The following is an 11,784-nucleotide window of genomic DNA, read 5'->3' on the forward strand; positions in this document are numbered from 1 at the left end:
AAATAAATTTATTATGATTTATTGAAAATTATTTGATTAATTCTCAAAATAATTAATCATTTTTTGAAATATTTAATAAATAATAATTAAATAATTAAATAATTAAATTTGATTTTTAGAAAATATTTCAGAATTATTTATAATATAAATCAATTAATTAAATAATTAATTAATTTATTTATAAAATAAATAAATCTGATTTTTATAATTAATAAAAATAAAATTAAAAATCATTTTCTAGAAATATTTGTCAGAATCCAGACATCTGACAAATCAGATCAAAACCGGGTCAACAAACGGGTCAACCGGGTTAATTTCCGGGTCATGAAGAACATGACCGGAAATTTTCCAGAATCCGGCGACTTCACCGGATTCCGGTGAGTCTAAAACAGTCCCAAATCAACACCGTTTGATAAGGTTTTTGGGTGCTTTTCATTTCAAATTAACACAGCAATCCAATCACGATCAAAACATCCCTGAATCATCCCTAAATCATCTTTTCCGATCAAAACTCCAAACTTTTCCGGCCAAACATCGAATTCACGGAATCGTACATAAAACTTAACGTTTTATATTGCAAATCAAAGCTAAGCACATATACAATCAAACCCCTAACCTTTCAAGAACCAAATATTCACAGAAATCACGAAGTTATAATTTGAAAATTGAGTATAAACCATAATAATCGAACTTTACTATCCAGATATCGTTCATTCACTTAAACACCATGAATCGATTGCAAATAACATCAGGAAGCTATATCAATCATCAAAACATCATAATAACCCTAGAATCAAAAAGCCCTAATTCGAACATAAACCCTAGAAATCGAAAATCAAAAACTACGAATTAAAACATGAAATTGATGCTAAAAACATAAAAACAGATCAAAACCTTCGATTTAGGTACTTGAATCACTTGTTTTGGTGCTGTAATATGCTCAAAATCACGGCTTGAATTCCCGACCCGAGCTTATTCTTCCTGATCCGATTTCAGAGAATTTTCAGAATTTTGTTGATTTTTAATGATTAATTATAATTAATTAAATAAAAATTAGGCTATTTATAGTAGTAAAATTAATACTCCTAATTAAAATTAAGGCCCTAATTCTACATATTTTAAAATTAATAAGCCCCTAATTTTATAATTTTTGAGTATTAAAATTTAATTTATAGATATTTTATATATACAATATATATGTCAAAATTTCCCAAAAATTGTGAATAATGCAAAAATACAAAGAAATGGTGAATGAAAGCCCTATAATTTTATAAAAATGTGATTTTTGTGGGCGTTTTAACACCCAATGGGGCCCGGAAAAGTTAATTTTCGCGAAACGAGAAAATTTGTGAAATACCTAGATGTTCAGAATAACGCGATGGTAAAAGCCGTTTGATGAAAAATAAGGCTCATTATTTTATTTGAAATATCAGCTATAAAATCATGATTCGGGCCATATAACTTTTGATATGAAAGCTATAAATGCACAATGAAATATATGAAAATATCTTTAAAATACCGGGACGACACAGAATGCACGTAACATATAGCAATTAGGGTTTGACAGTTAATTACATATAATATAATACAGACGTAATTTTCCCAGACGTTACACCCGAAATCGGATGGCATGAGTCTGGGCTTTTATCAGAAGTACTGTGGGGGAGGATGTCGTGAAAATAGTTAAAGATTTCTTTGCAAAAGGGGCGTTTGATAATCATCTTACAGATACAAATATTTCTTTGGTTCCTAAGAATCAAAATCCTACTCAAATGACTGATTTCTTAATATGTATGGAAGGCCTGTCAGCATTAATTCAGCATCGAAAATAACAGAAATTTCTTAGAGGTGTACAGGTGGAAAGGGGAGCTCCTATTTTATCTCATATGTTCTTCGCTGACGATAGCTACATCTACTGTGCAGCAACAAGCAATTCAGCATTTCAAGTTTTAAGTGTTCTAGATGTATACAAAATGGCCTCAGGGCAGAAGGTAAATAATGTTAAATCCTCTGTATTCTTCAATCGAAATATGAGTCAGACGGTGAAAGAAGAGGTGTGTAACATTTTGTAGTTTAATGAGGCAGATGAGCGTACGCAGTATCTGGGATTAGCTAATGTGATTGGGAGAAATAAATCATCAGCTCTTGGTTACTTGACAGATCGAATGCAGCATAGAGTTGAGAGTTGGGATAAAAGACAATTGTCGAAAGGAGGTAAAAAAATAATGCTGAAAACAGTGGTGCAAGAATTACCCATTTATGCTATGAGTATCTTCCTCTTACCCAACAGGATCTGCAAAGACATAGAAAGAATTATGAGTCGATATTGGTGGAAATTTTCTGGCAGGAAAGAGAAGGTTATACATTGGATGTGTAGGGCCAACATGTGCAAGAAGAAAACAAAAGGTGGTTTGGGGTTTAAAGACATGCACGACTTCAATCTATCACTTCTAGGCAGAAAAGGCTACATGGGCTACTCATCCAAATACCTTGGTGAGTAAGTTGTATAAATCTAGATATTATCCAGATAATACGTTTTTGATAGCAAAATAAGCCCTAATCCAAGTTTAGTGTGGCAAAGTTTGCTCGAAACTCGGGCACTTTTAAATCTGGTATGGTATGTAGAGTTGGCCTTGGGACTATAATATTCATTTTAAATGACCCGTGGCTTCCATCAATAGAAAATCCTTATGTTCAAACCTCTCATGATGCTTTGATTGGTAAAACCGTTGATTCTCTGATGAGCATGAATACTGCTCAGTGGGATGGGGCTTTGGTCAATGATATATTCATAAGGATAGATGCAAATTTGATCATGTCAATTTCTATACAAAGATTTCAGGAGGATTTGTGGTATTGAAGAGGTGAAAATACGGGTTTTTATTTTGTAAAAAGTGCTTATGCTCAGAGATCAAAAGGAAGTTTCAAATTCAAGTGTCAACCCAGGTTTTTAGCGTAAGTTGTGGAATCTAAAAATTCCATTGAAAGTCAAGCATTTTTTGTGGCGTGCAACTCCAGGTACTTTACCTACAAAAGATGTGCTTATTTCTAGAAGTGTCAATGTGTGTAGTTTATGTCCAGTTTGCAATATAACGTGTGAAACAGCTGCGCATGTGTTGGTAAATTGTGATTTTGCAAAGCTATGCTGGGAGAAAGCGGGTTTAGGAGAAAGTTTCAGATAGACTTGAGTTTTGTAGAATGGTTTTCTGAGATGATTCAGGAGTACAACACGGAAGAGATGAAGAGTATAAATATGGTTTGCTGGTTCTTTTGGAAGAACAGGAACAATATAGCTTGGAATCAGAAAAGTTTGGAGGCAACATAAGTGGTGAACTCAGCTATTCTTGTCCTTAATCAATGACAGAGTGCTCAAGATAGGTCATTTGATCATTCTTTTGGTTTTATAATATAATCTGATGGAAAAGAGCACGGGTAACTCCCTCAGATAAATACGATTAAGGTTAATACTGATGCGGCCTTGTTCGAAGACTCTGGACATTTCAGCTTTTTTATACTAGCTCGAGACCACGAAGGCAGTATAGTTGAGGCTAAGGCTTGCTGTAAGCAGGGAAGTATGTTAGGTCACACACACTGTAGAAGGGGGTTGAATACAGTGTTTACTACAATCAAATCAAATATAAGAACTCAGGTAACAAAATACAGATTTTATTCAACACAATAAACTCTGTTACAAAGAACTGTTCTCTCTCAGTGATGAACAAATTATCACGAGAGCTGCTAGGGTTACAATGAATATTAAATTCGATTAAGATAACACATATAGTGTAAACCCTATGCCTGTGTTTATATACTACACAGTTACAAGATAATCTTCTAATTGATATTGAATATAATTCTGTTTCCTAATATATATCAACTAGTTATCTTTTCTTCCAAGTATTCTATTCCTTATAGAATTCTTCTTCATGCATATCTCTTCTTATGTTTCAATCTCGATCTTCTTTCCTTTCAATCAGCCGTCTTCCTTATCTGAACGTCTCCTTAAGTCCTGATATTATCTCCTGATAACTTAAGTTCTGATATCTTAAGTCCTGACTTCAGTATAAGTACCGATTTCCAGTTAAGTCCTGATTTGTCCTGTTAAGTAAGATCTGAAAACTAAACACAAATCATATTAGACATGACATCACAAATATATCTAACATAGTATAGCACCAGAACTTGCAGAAGCAATTAGCGTTAAAGAGGCTCTAAGTTGGATAAAATCAGAGGACTGGCCACAAGTGATAATAGAGACTGATTGTCTAGTGGTTGTTCAAGCAATCGGGAGTTCTTATGCTAATCTGTCTTATTTTGGTAGAGTTATAGATGAATACAAACATCATTTGTCAGACTTAACTCGTGTGATCCTCAATTTTGTTAAACGATCTGCGAACGCAGTGGCTCACTTCTTGGCGAGAAGCACTAGTTCCCTAGATGATCATAGTTGGAATTGGGGAAATATTTACCCGGGATTAATGCATGTAATGTTGGATGATTTAAAGTATTAATAAAACTGCTATTTTTCTTGCAAAAGAAAAAATTAAAATATAAAAGACATATCAGCATAGTGATATTGTAGTGTGAGAACTAATGGGGAGATCGGGGTCGATTCTAAACAGTCCATTATCTTTGTTACGGCTTTTCGATGAGACGATAATTCACTTTATAACATTTATGCTACTAAAATTTACTCCCTCATTTAAAAAAAATAAAATATGTATATTAAAAAAACCAAAGAAATTAAGCAATAGAAAATAAAATGAAACAAAATCACACAAGACACAAGGTATAAAATTGAAATGTGTAAGTTAAGATACTTTTTTAATTATTATTATGTTTTATAGGAAATAATAAATTATGTCAATAGAAACTGCAGTTGTCACACTTGACGACTATCTTAACTTATTATTCGCTTTACTCGGGCCCCATAAGGAAGAAACGACATGATACATTGATCACCATTTCAGAAGATATAACTTTTGAACTTCGAGGAACGCAAAACTTTCTCTATTATTGGGCTGCAGAAATTGTCAATAAATATGCAGTTTAGCCGTTATATAAAATCAAATTATTTGATTCCATTTTATATACTTTCATTTATTTTAAAGACAAATATAAATTAAAAAAATTATTTTATTATGAGTAAAAATTTGTGTTAAATAATTTTATAGCACTTAAAAAATTAACTTATACTATTATTTATACCATAAAATCTTTGGAAAAACCAATAGCCTCTTGAGTCGTACGGAATAACATTTCGTATTGAATTTTAAATACCAAACTTATAAAAAGAGGTGGAGATATTTTTTATCCAATATATTTTTATTACATTGCAAGATTTTATAAACATGTTTCAGATGAACAGATTAAATCTTACCCTTCAAGGAGATAAAGTGAGCGTGTTTACTTGGTACAATAAAATCTCAAATAATTAATAATCGATAAATTAATAATTTATTATAAATTAATATTTTTAGTACGAAGTTTTGGTTTCAATATATTTACGAAAGTGTATATGTAACTCCGATAATTTATTAATCTTTATAAATTAATAAAATCCTATGGATCCCAACTTTATTAATTTATAGAGATTTTACAATAAAAAATAATAAATTCATATACGAGGAGGCCAATATGAGTAGAGCCGTTCGCGAACAATTTCAAACTTAGCTCATTAAGGTCGGTTCGGCTAGTTCGCTATAGACTCAAACTCGAATACAAAAATGAGCTCGGGTCAAACTTTTGACATGTTCGGCTCGAGTTTGGTCCGAAATCGGCTCAAAAAAATTAATAAAAATTATTTTATATAATGAATTATTATGAATATTTTTATAATTTTTTATAAATATTTCTCAATGACTGAATCATATGGATGTCAAGATATATATATATATATATATATATATATGAAAATATTTTCTGGAAAAAAATAAGTCGGTTTGATATTTTAATTGTCAACAAGTGATTTCAATACTACTTCTAGCTAGTGTTTATTACTAAATTTGTGTTTCGATTTTTTTTTAGAAAAATATTTCTCAGAAATTGAATTGTACGGATGTTAAAATATATCTATTTTAGTTATATGAGAAAATTTCAGAAAATATATTTGCTTGATTTGATATTTTAATAGTCAACCAGTGATTTGACTAGTATTTTTTAATAGTATTTAGTTCCATATTGATGTTTCGATTTTTTTAAAAAATATTTATGAATGATCCAAGTTTACGAATATCAAAATCTATATGTTTTAGCTATATGACAAAATTTTTAGTAAAAAATAAATAATTGCTTGTTATTTTAACAATTAGCCAGTGGTCTGACTATTACTTCTTACTAATATATAGTCTTGTATTGATATTTCGATTTTATAAAAATATTTATGAATGATCCAACAATACAGATTTTGTATTTAAGTGACATGACAAAAAAAATCAGAATTTTTTTATTTGATTTGTTATTTTAATAGTCAATTAATGATTTGACTATTATCTCTTACTAGTATTTAGTGCCATGTTGATTTGTTGATGTTACGATTTTTTAAAAATATATTTATGAATGACTGAATCATACAGATGTTAAAATCTATATATTTTAATGAAATTATAAAATTTTCAGAAAAAAATAAATATATTTGATTTGCTATTTTAATAATTAACAAGTAATTTGACCAGAACTTTTTATTTCAGCTCGACTTGTTTTGATGGAAAAAGCTCGTGTACCCCGTTCGTACTTTGAAGATGAATATTTCACATGGAGGAGTGTGCATCTGTATGTTGGGTGTTCTTCTGTTGTGCGACCTGATCTTAGATGGAGAAATAAATGCTTAAAGAAAAGGACTCGTTTTGTTTGTTTTTGATAAAAACTCTTGTACGACTTGTAAGTTAACGAGCTCGAGTTTGAACATAACTTTTTGTTCGATAAAAAAGTTCGATTCAAATCGTTAGACTTGACCCGATTTAATCAAGGTTCGGCTCAACTCCGTTCGTGAACGGGTCTCTAAATATGATACGGTAATCAACTGTAATATCGGAAATCGTGGTGTGTACAGTTAAATTTGTCAACTAAAACTTATCTGAAAAGAAAAAAATGGAAAAGATTGGCCAACTACACCAGCTGTCCAGGTAACTCATGTAAGAGATACTCATTTCACTTAATATGGTTTTTTTATGTCATGATCCCTGTAGCTTAATTTCCACTCTATATATAATAATAATCTCAAATATATTGATACTTCTTTGTCAATAATCATTCATATACCCCCCTCTCCTACATAAACACACAAGTTGAAGTTGTACTTGTATATATAGTAAAGCAATAGCTAGCTAGCCAATGGAAGAAGATAAGGTTTTCACCAGTGATGGCAGTGTTAATATCCATGGCCGTCCTGCTTTTGCTGCTACCAGTGGCAAATGGAAAGCATGCTCTTTTCTTCTTGGTATGTATTTATATAGGCATGTGCATAATCATCCCTTCATACTTAAATAATATGTGTATATATATATATATTGGATGGATGCATACATGCCCATACAAGACAAATATTTGGATGTCAAACTTAATATTCTTTTAAAGTAAACTATATTATTCCATCCCGGTATTTCAACTAGTTTGAGACTGGGGATTTTAGGGGACTGTCAGCTCAAATTCTTTGGTTCAATTTTAGGGGACTACCACCTTCAGGATCTTGGGTTCAATATGAGTGAATACTTAGATTTAAGTAGGAGTTCATGGCATGATTACTAGGTGCGGGTAAGCTCAGCTAGCAGCCAGACACCTAGATAACAAAAAAAAAATCATATGATTCCATCTCTCTTGTAATAATTTATTTTTGTGGATTTTGTTTTATTTTATGAATAAGGTGCAATTAATTAAAAGATTTAAGTAAATGTTAAACAGGGTACGAAGTATTTGAGAGGATGGCATTCTATGGAGTAGCGTCCAATTTGGTGGTGTACTTAACAACACAACTACATGAAGACACAGTAACATCAGTTAGAAATGTTAATAACTGGTCCGGATCAGTTTGGATTATTCCAATTTTGGGTGCTTATATAGCTGATTCCTTCTTGGGTCGATTCTGGACTTTCACTATTTCATCTCTCATCTATGTCCTGGTATGTAGCATCTCAGTTTTTGCTTAAGGAGCTTAATTTGGTATATCAGTAATCCACTTGGTTGTGAGGGGAAAGGGCACGGTTAAGTGTTAGTGGAGTCGTACCCGTATGCACACGTTCAAGTGTCTGGGGCGACATACATGAGTATTTAAATTTTTGTGATTGACGTATCTGTATTATTAGATGACAGTGCGAGTTTTATTATCATCACTCTTTGTAAACCTTTTTCTTAGGATGATCTGCATAATTTGATTCCGGATGGCCTATTCATCTAACTCACCAGTCACCCACTAGTGTAGATGTCCATTAATAGCTCATGACATACTTGTTTCTCTGTACCCTACTTTCTGAAGGACTATCGCTATGGCATGATAATGTTGAACATGCATATATAATTAAGACCACAAATATAAGTACTGCTGCCTACTGCGAAATTAAAATGGTAATTTAATTTGTTTGAATTTGTAATTGGTTTGATTTATATTTATAAATATTGAACAAATTAAGGAATAGAGACTGTAAAAACATTAGTACACCAGCTTAGTACTGGCGGTCCAGGAGATTTGGAAAAAGTCGAGTTAGAAGAATAGGCAGAGAAGAAAAAAAATGCTGTAACTAAATGAATCTCAACGCTTGGTCTTCGTTGAATGACTAGAAGCCTCTTGTCGGTAGCAAAAATGGTAGTGGTAAAAATAGGCTCTAGTGGACGTGAATGCAAAAGATTGAGTGCATTTAAAAGATGAAATATATTGAATGAGTGTATTTGGAATATATTGTACCATGTTCCCTGGAGTTACTGACGAGACTTGTGTAATGAATATATGCAGATGTGTAGTTGAATAAATTGCACTGTCCCCTGTATACTAGCTATATGAGAAAGTCACTGAGCCTTACTCCCTGTGTACAGTGCAAATATGTGAGGCTCGTGCGCATTGTTAGTTGGCCATGGCCAGATGATGGCCTCCTCTAAACAGGAGGGCACTGCAACGGCCACGCCATTTGTTCATAACTAGCTAGGTTCTTCCGAGATGAACCGTTCTCTTACTGTCTCTGTACCGAGGTTCCTGGCATTTTTGGTCGAGGTTTAATGACAAATTTTGGTGTACTTGTCGCCAATTATTTTACGTCGAGCAATAGAATCACGTCGTTGATTATCTTTCTCATAAATTTTTTAGTTAAAATTTTCTGTAATGTGTTATATACCAACTATCTACTGAGTTCTTGTATGTGCAGGGGATGGGATTACTTACAGCTGCAGTTTCGTTCAAATCTCTGAAACCGAGTTGTGAAAATGGAGTTTGCAGGAAGGCTACTACAATGCAGACTATATTCTTCTACTCATCGTTATACATTATTGCTCTTGGTTCTGGTGGAACAAAGCCAAATATATCCACATTTGGTGCAGATCAATTTGATGATTTTGATTCAAAGGAGAAGAGGCTCAAGGACTCTTTCTTCAATTGGTGGTTATTTAGTTCTTTTACCGGGGCATTATTCGCCACAGTTGGCCTTGTCTACATACAAGAAAACTGTGGATGGGGATTAGGGTATGGCATTCCAACAATTGGTCTTCTAATTTCCCTCATTATATTCTACTTGGGCACTCCATTATACAGGCACAAACTGAGGAATGGTAATAGTCCTACCGGCGATTTGATTCGAGTTTTCATCACTGCATTTGCAAAGAGGAAGTATGAGCTCCCTAGAAATTTATCTGGATTACATGAGTTAGAACCACAACAATACTTGAATACTGGAAAACGTCAAATTTATCACACTCCGAATTTAAGGTTAGTATTATTACAAGTTCTTAACAGTCGGATCATATCTTTCATTGACTAATGAATCCATCAAATATCCTAATTGCATTATTAACAGCACTGCTAATAGTGGAGTATACAGTTTACGAGAAGAATATAAATCTAAAGTTGCTGCCTAGTATATGTTATCGACAATAGCTAAGGGCCCTCAAATTTTTTTTCTCAAATCAATCAGAAATCTGACAACGTATTTATGTACGATTAGTCCTAAAAATTCCGCGGATTATGATAAGATAGGTGTACTATATATAGATCAAAATCACAATCATTAGTATTCCATCATGTTTGTGAATATAGGAGCGGTAATCATTACTTAAAAGTCTTTCCGTTTAGTCAATTACATGTTGGGGCATTGGTGGAGAGATATTGGTGGGCATCTCCACTGACTTGTTGGAACTTACTTTTAAGCTCTACTTGTTACCTCATATTCCATATACATGGACCTCTCCATTTATATCTAGTTCCTCTTTTCATAGATGCATGCTTGGTAGAGTCGTAGATTTATATATTCATGTATGTGTAAATAATGAGTTTTTACCGCGAGACAGTAAGAACAATTATTCAATCGTGTTCAAGGTTCTCATGTTGAAACATGTTTTTCATATGACCCAAACCCCCTATACGTCAATGTATAAATTGTGTGCGTTCTACTAATTAACACTGAAATGAAAAAAAAAAGTTGGTGTTATGGCCTAATCAAAAACTTTATTCAAACATATTAACTTAAATTCGCTTTACACACACATTTATCCATTATCTAAAGTTGATCAATGTGCTCTGTGCTCATATATCACTAGATACATGTGAATCATGCAATAAATCAGTTAATTTAGAGAACAGATATGCATGATTTAGGTGCATTAGATTGATCAAAGCAGGACTAATAATATTCTTATTTCATATAGACAGCTAAATATGCAAATAGTTCTTGAATCTAGGTTCCTGGACAAAGCTGCAATTCAAAAGGATGGGGAGAATACTGGTACAAGGCCACCATGCACTGTAACTGAAGTGGAAGGAGCCAAGATTATGTTAAGATTGGCCATAATATGGCTAGCAACACTAATTCCTAGCACTATATGGGCACAAATCAATACTCTCTTCATCAAGCAAGGTACAACTTTAGACCGACACATAGGCAGCTCTAACTTCCAAATACCAGCAGCATCCCTCGGTAGCTTTGTGATCATCTCAATGCTAGTCTCCATGCCAATCTACGACAAAATTTTTGTTCCCTTGATGCAAAAAAGAACAGGGCATCCGCAAGGTATAACTCTTCTTCAAAGGCTTGGCATTGGATTCGTGTTTCAAATTATAGCTATTGGAGTTTCGTATTTCGTGGAGGCTAAACGAATACATATAATAAAAATGCATCACATTTTGGGGCCCAAAGACATGGTGCCTATGAGCATATTTTGGCTGATGCCTCAATATGTTTTGTTAGGAGTTGGAGATGTGTTTAATACCGTTGCTATGGTCGAATTCTTTTATGATCAGTCACCGGTGGAAATGCAAAGCCTGGGGACCGCGTATTTTACAAGCGCATTAGGAGTTGGGAACTTCTTGAATAGCTTTCTAGTGACGATGGTTGATAAAGTTACACGAAGCAATGGGGGAAAGAGTTGGATTGGAAGTAACATCAACGATTCTCACTTAGATTACTATTATGGTTTTCTTTCAGTTTTATCTACTATAAATATAGGAGCATTTGTGTGGGTAGCTAGCAAATATATATACAAAAAGGAGTATTCTAGGGAAGGCCAAGAGGGATGTTTTGAAATGAAAGACAAGACTTGATAATTGCTTGCTACCTTATAGAATGCATATTTATATTGATTTATGATTTA

At 33.0% G+C, this 11,784-nt stretch overlaps 2 protein-coding genes across 4 annotated transcripts; both read left to right on the plus strand.

Annotated features, from left to right (window-relative positions):
- Positions 1-1,886: 1,886 nt before the first annotated feature.
- On the plus strand, positions 1,887-2,501 carry LOC141691369 (uncharacterized). The gene is made up of 2 exons (XM_074496094.1): positions 1,887-1,991; positions 2,073-2,501. The coding sequence occupies exons 1-2, from the start codon at positions 1,887-1,889 to the stop codon at positions 2,499-2,501; spliced, it is 534 nt and encodes a 177-aa protein (XP_074352195.1).
- A 4,684-nt stretch (positions 2,502-7,185) lies between these two features.
- Positions 7,186-11,784, plus strand: LOC141689953 (protein NRT1/ PTR FAMILY 5.1-like). Of its 3 annotated transcripts, none has more exons than XM_074494494.1 (4): positions 7,186-7,438; positions 7,900-8,117; positions 9,351-9,907; positions 10,843-11,784. In XM_074494494.1, the coding sequence occupies exons 1-4, from the start codon at positions 7,333-7,335 to the stop codon at positions 11,732-11,734; spliced, it is 1,773 nt and encodes a 590-aa protein (XP_074350595.1). In that variant the 5' UTR covers positions 7,186-7,332; the 3' UTR covers positions 11,735-11,784. The 3 variants fall into 3 exon arrangements, with proteins under 3 accessions (XP_074350595.1, XP_074350596.1, XP_074350597.1); XM_074494495.1 differs by having other exon boundaries at positions 7,192-7,438; positions 10,876-11,784; XM_074494496.1 differs by lacking the exon at positions 7,186-7,438 and adding an exon at positions 9,025-9,199 and having other exon boundaries at positions 7,979-8,117.

Source organism: Apium graveolens, chromosome 10, assembly GCF_009905375.1.
Source record: "Apium graveolens cultivar Ventura chromosome 10, ASM990537v1, whole genome shotgun sequence".
In the NCBI taxonomy this organism is placed as follows: Eukaryota; Viridiplantae; Streptophyta; class Magnoliopsida; order Apiales; family Apiaceae; genus Apium; species Apium graveolens.

Bases quoted from the DNA above. Each gene is read 5' to 3' on its own strand.
- LOC141691369 (XM_074496094.1), top strand. From the start codon at position 1,887: ATGTTCTTCGCTGACGATAGCTACATCTACTGTGCAGCAACAAGCAAT. The intron at 1,992-2,072 runs GTAAATAATGTT...AACATTTTGTAG, and splicing joins AAATGGCCTCAGGGCAGAAG to TTTAATGAGGCAGATGAGCG.
- LOC141689953 (XM_074494494.1), top strand. From the start codon at position 7,333: ATGGAAGAAGATAAGGTTTTCACCAGTGATGGCAGTGTTAATATCCAT. The intron at 7,439-7,899 runs GTATGTATTTAT...AATGTTAAACAG, and splicing joins AGCATGCTCTTTTCTTCTTG to GGTACGAAGTATTTGAGAGG. The intron at 8,118-9,350 runs GTATGTAGCATC...TTGTATGTGCAG, and splicing joins CATCTCTCATCTATGTCCTG to GGGATGGGATTACTTACAGC.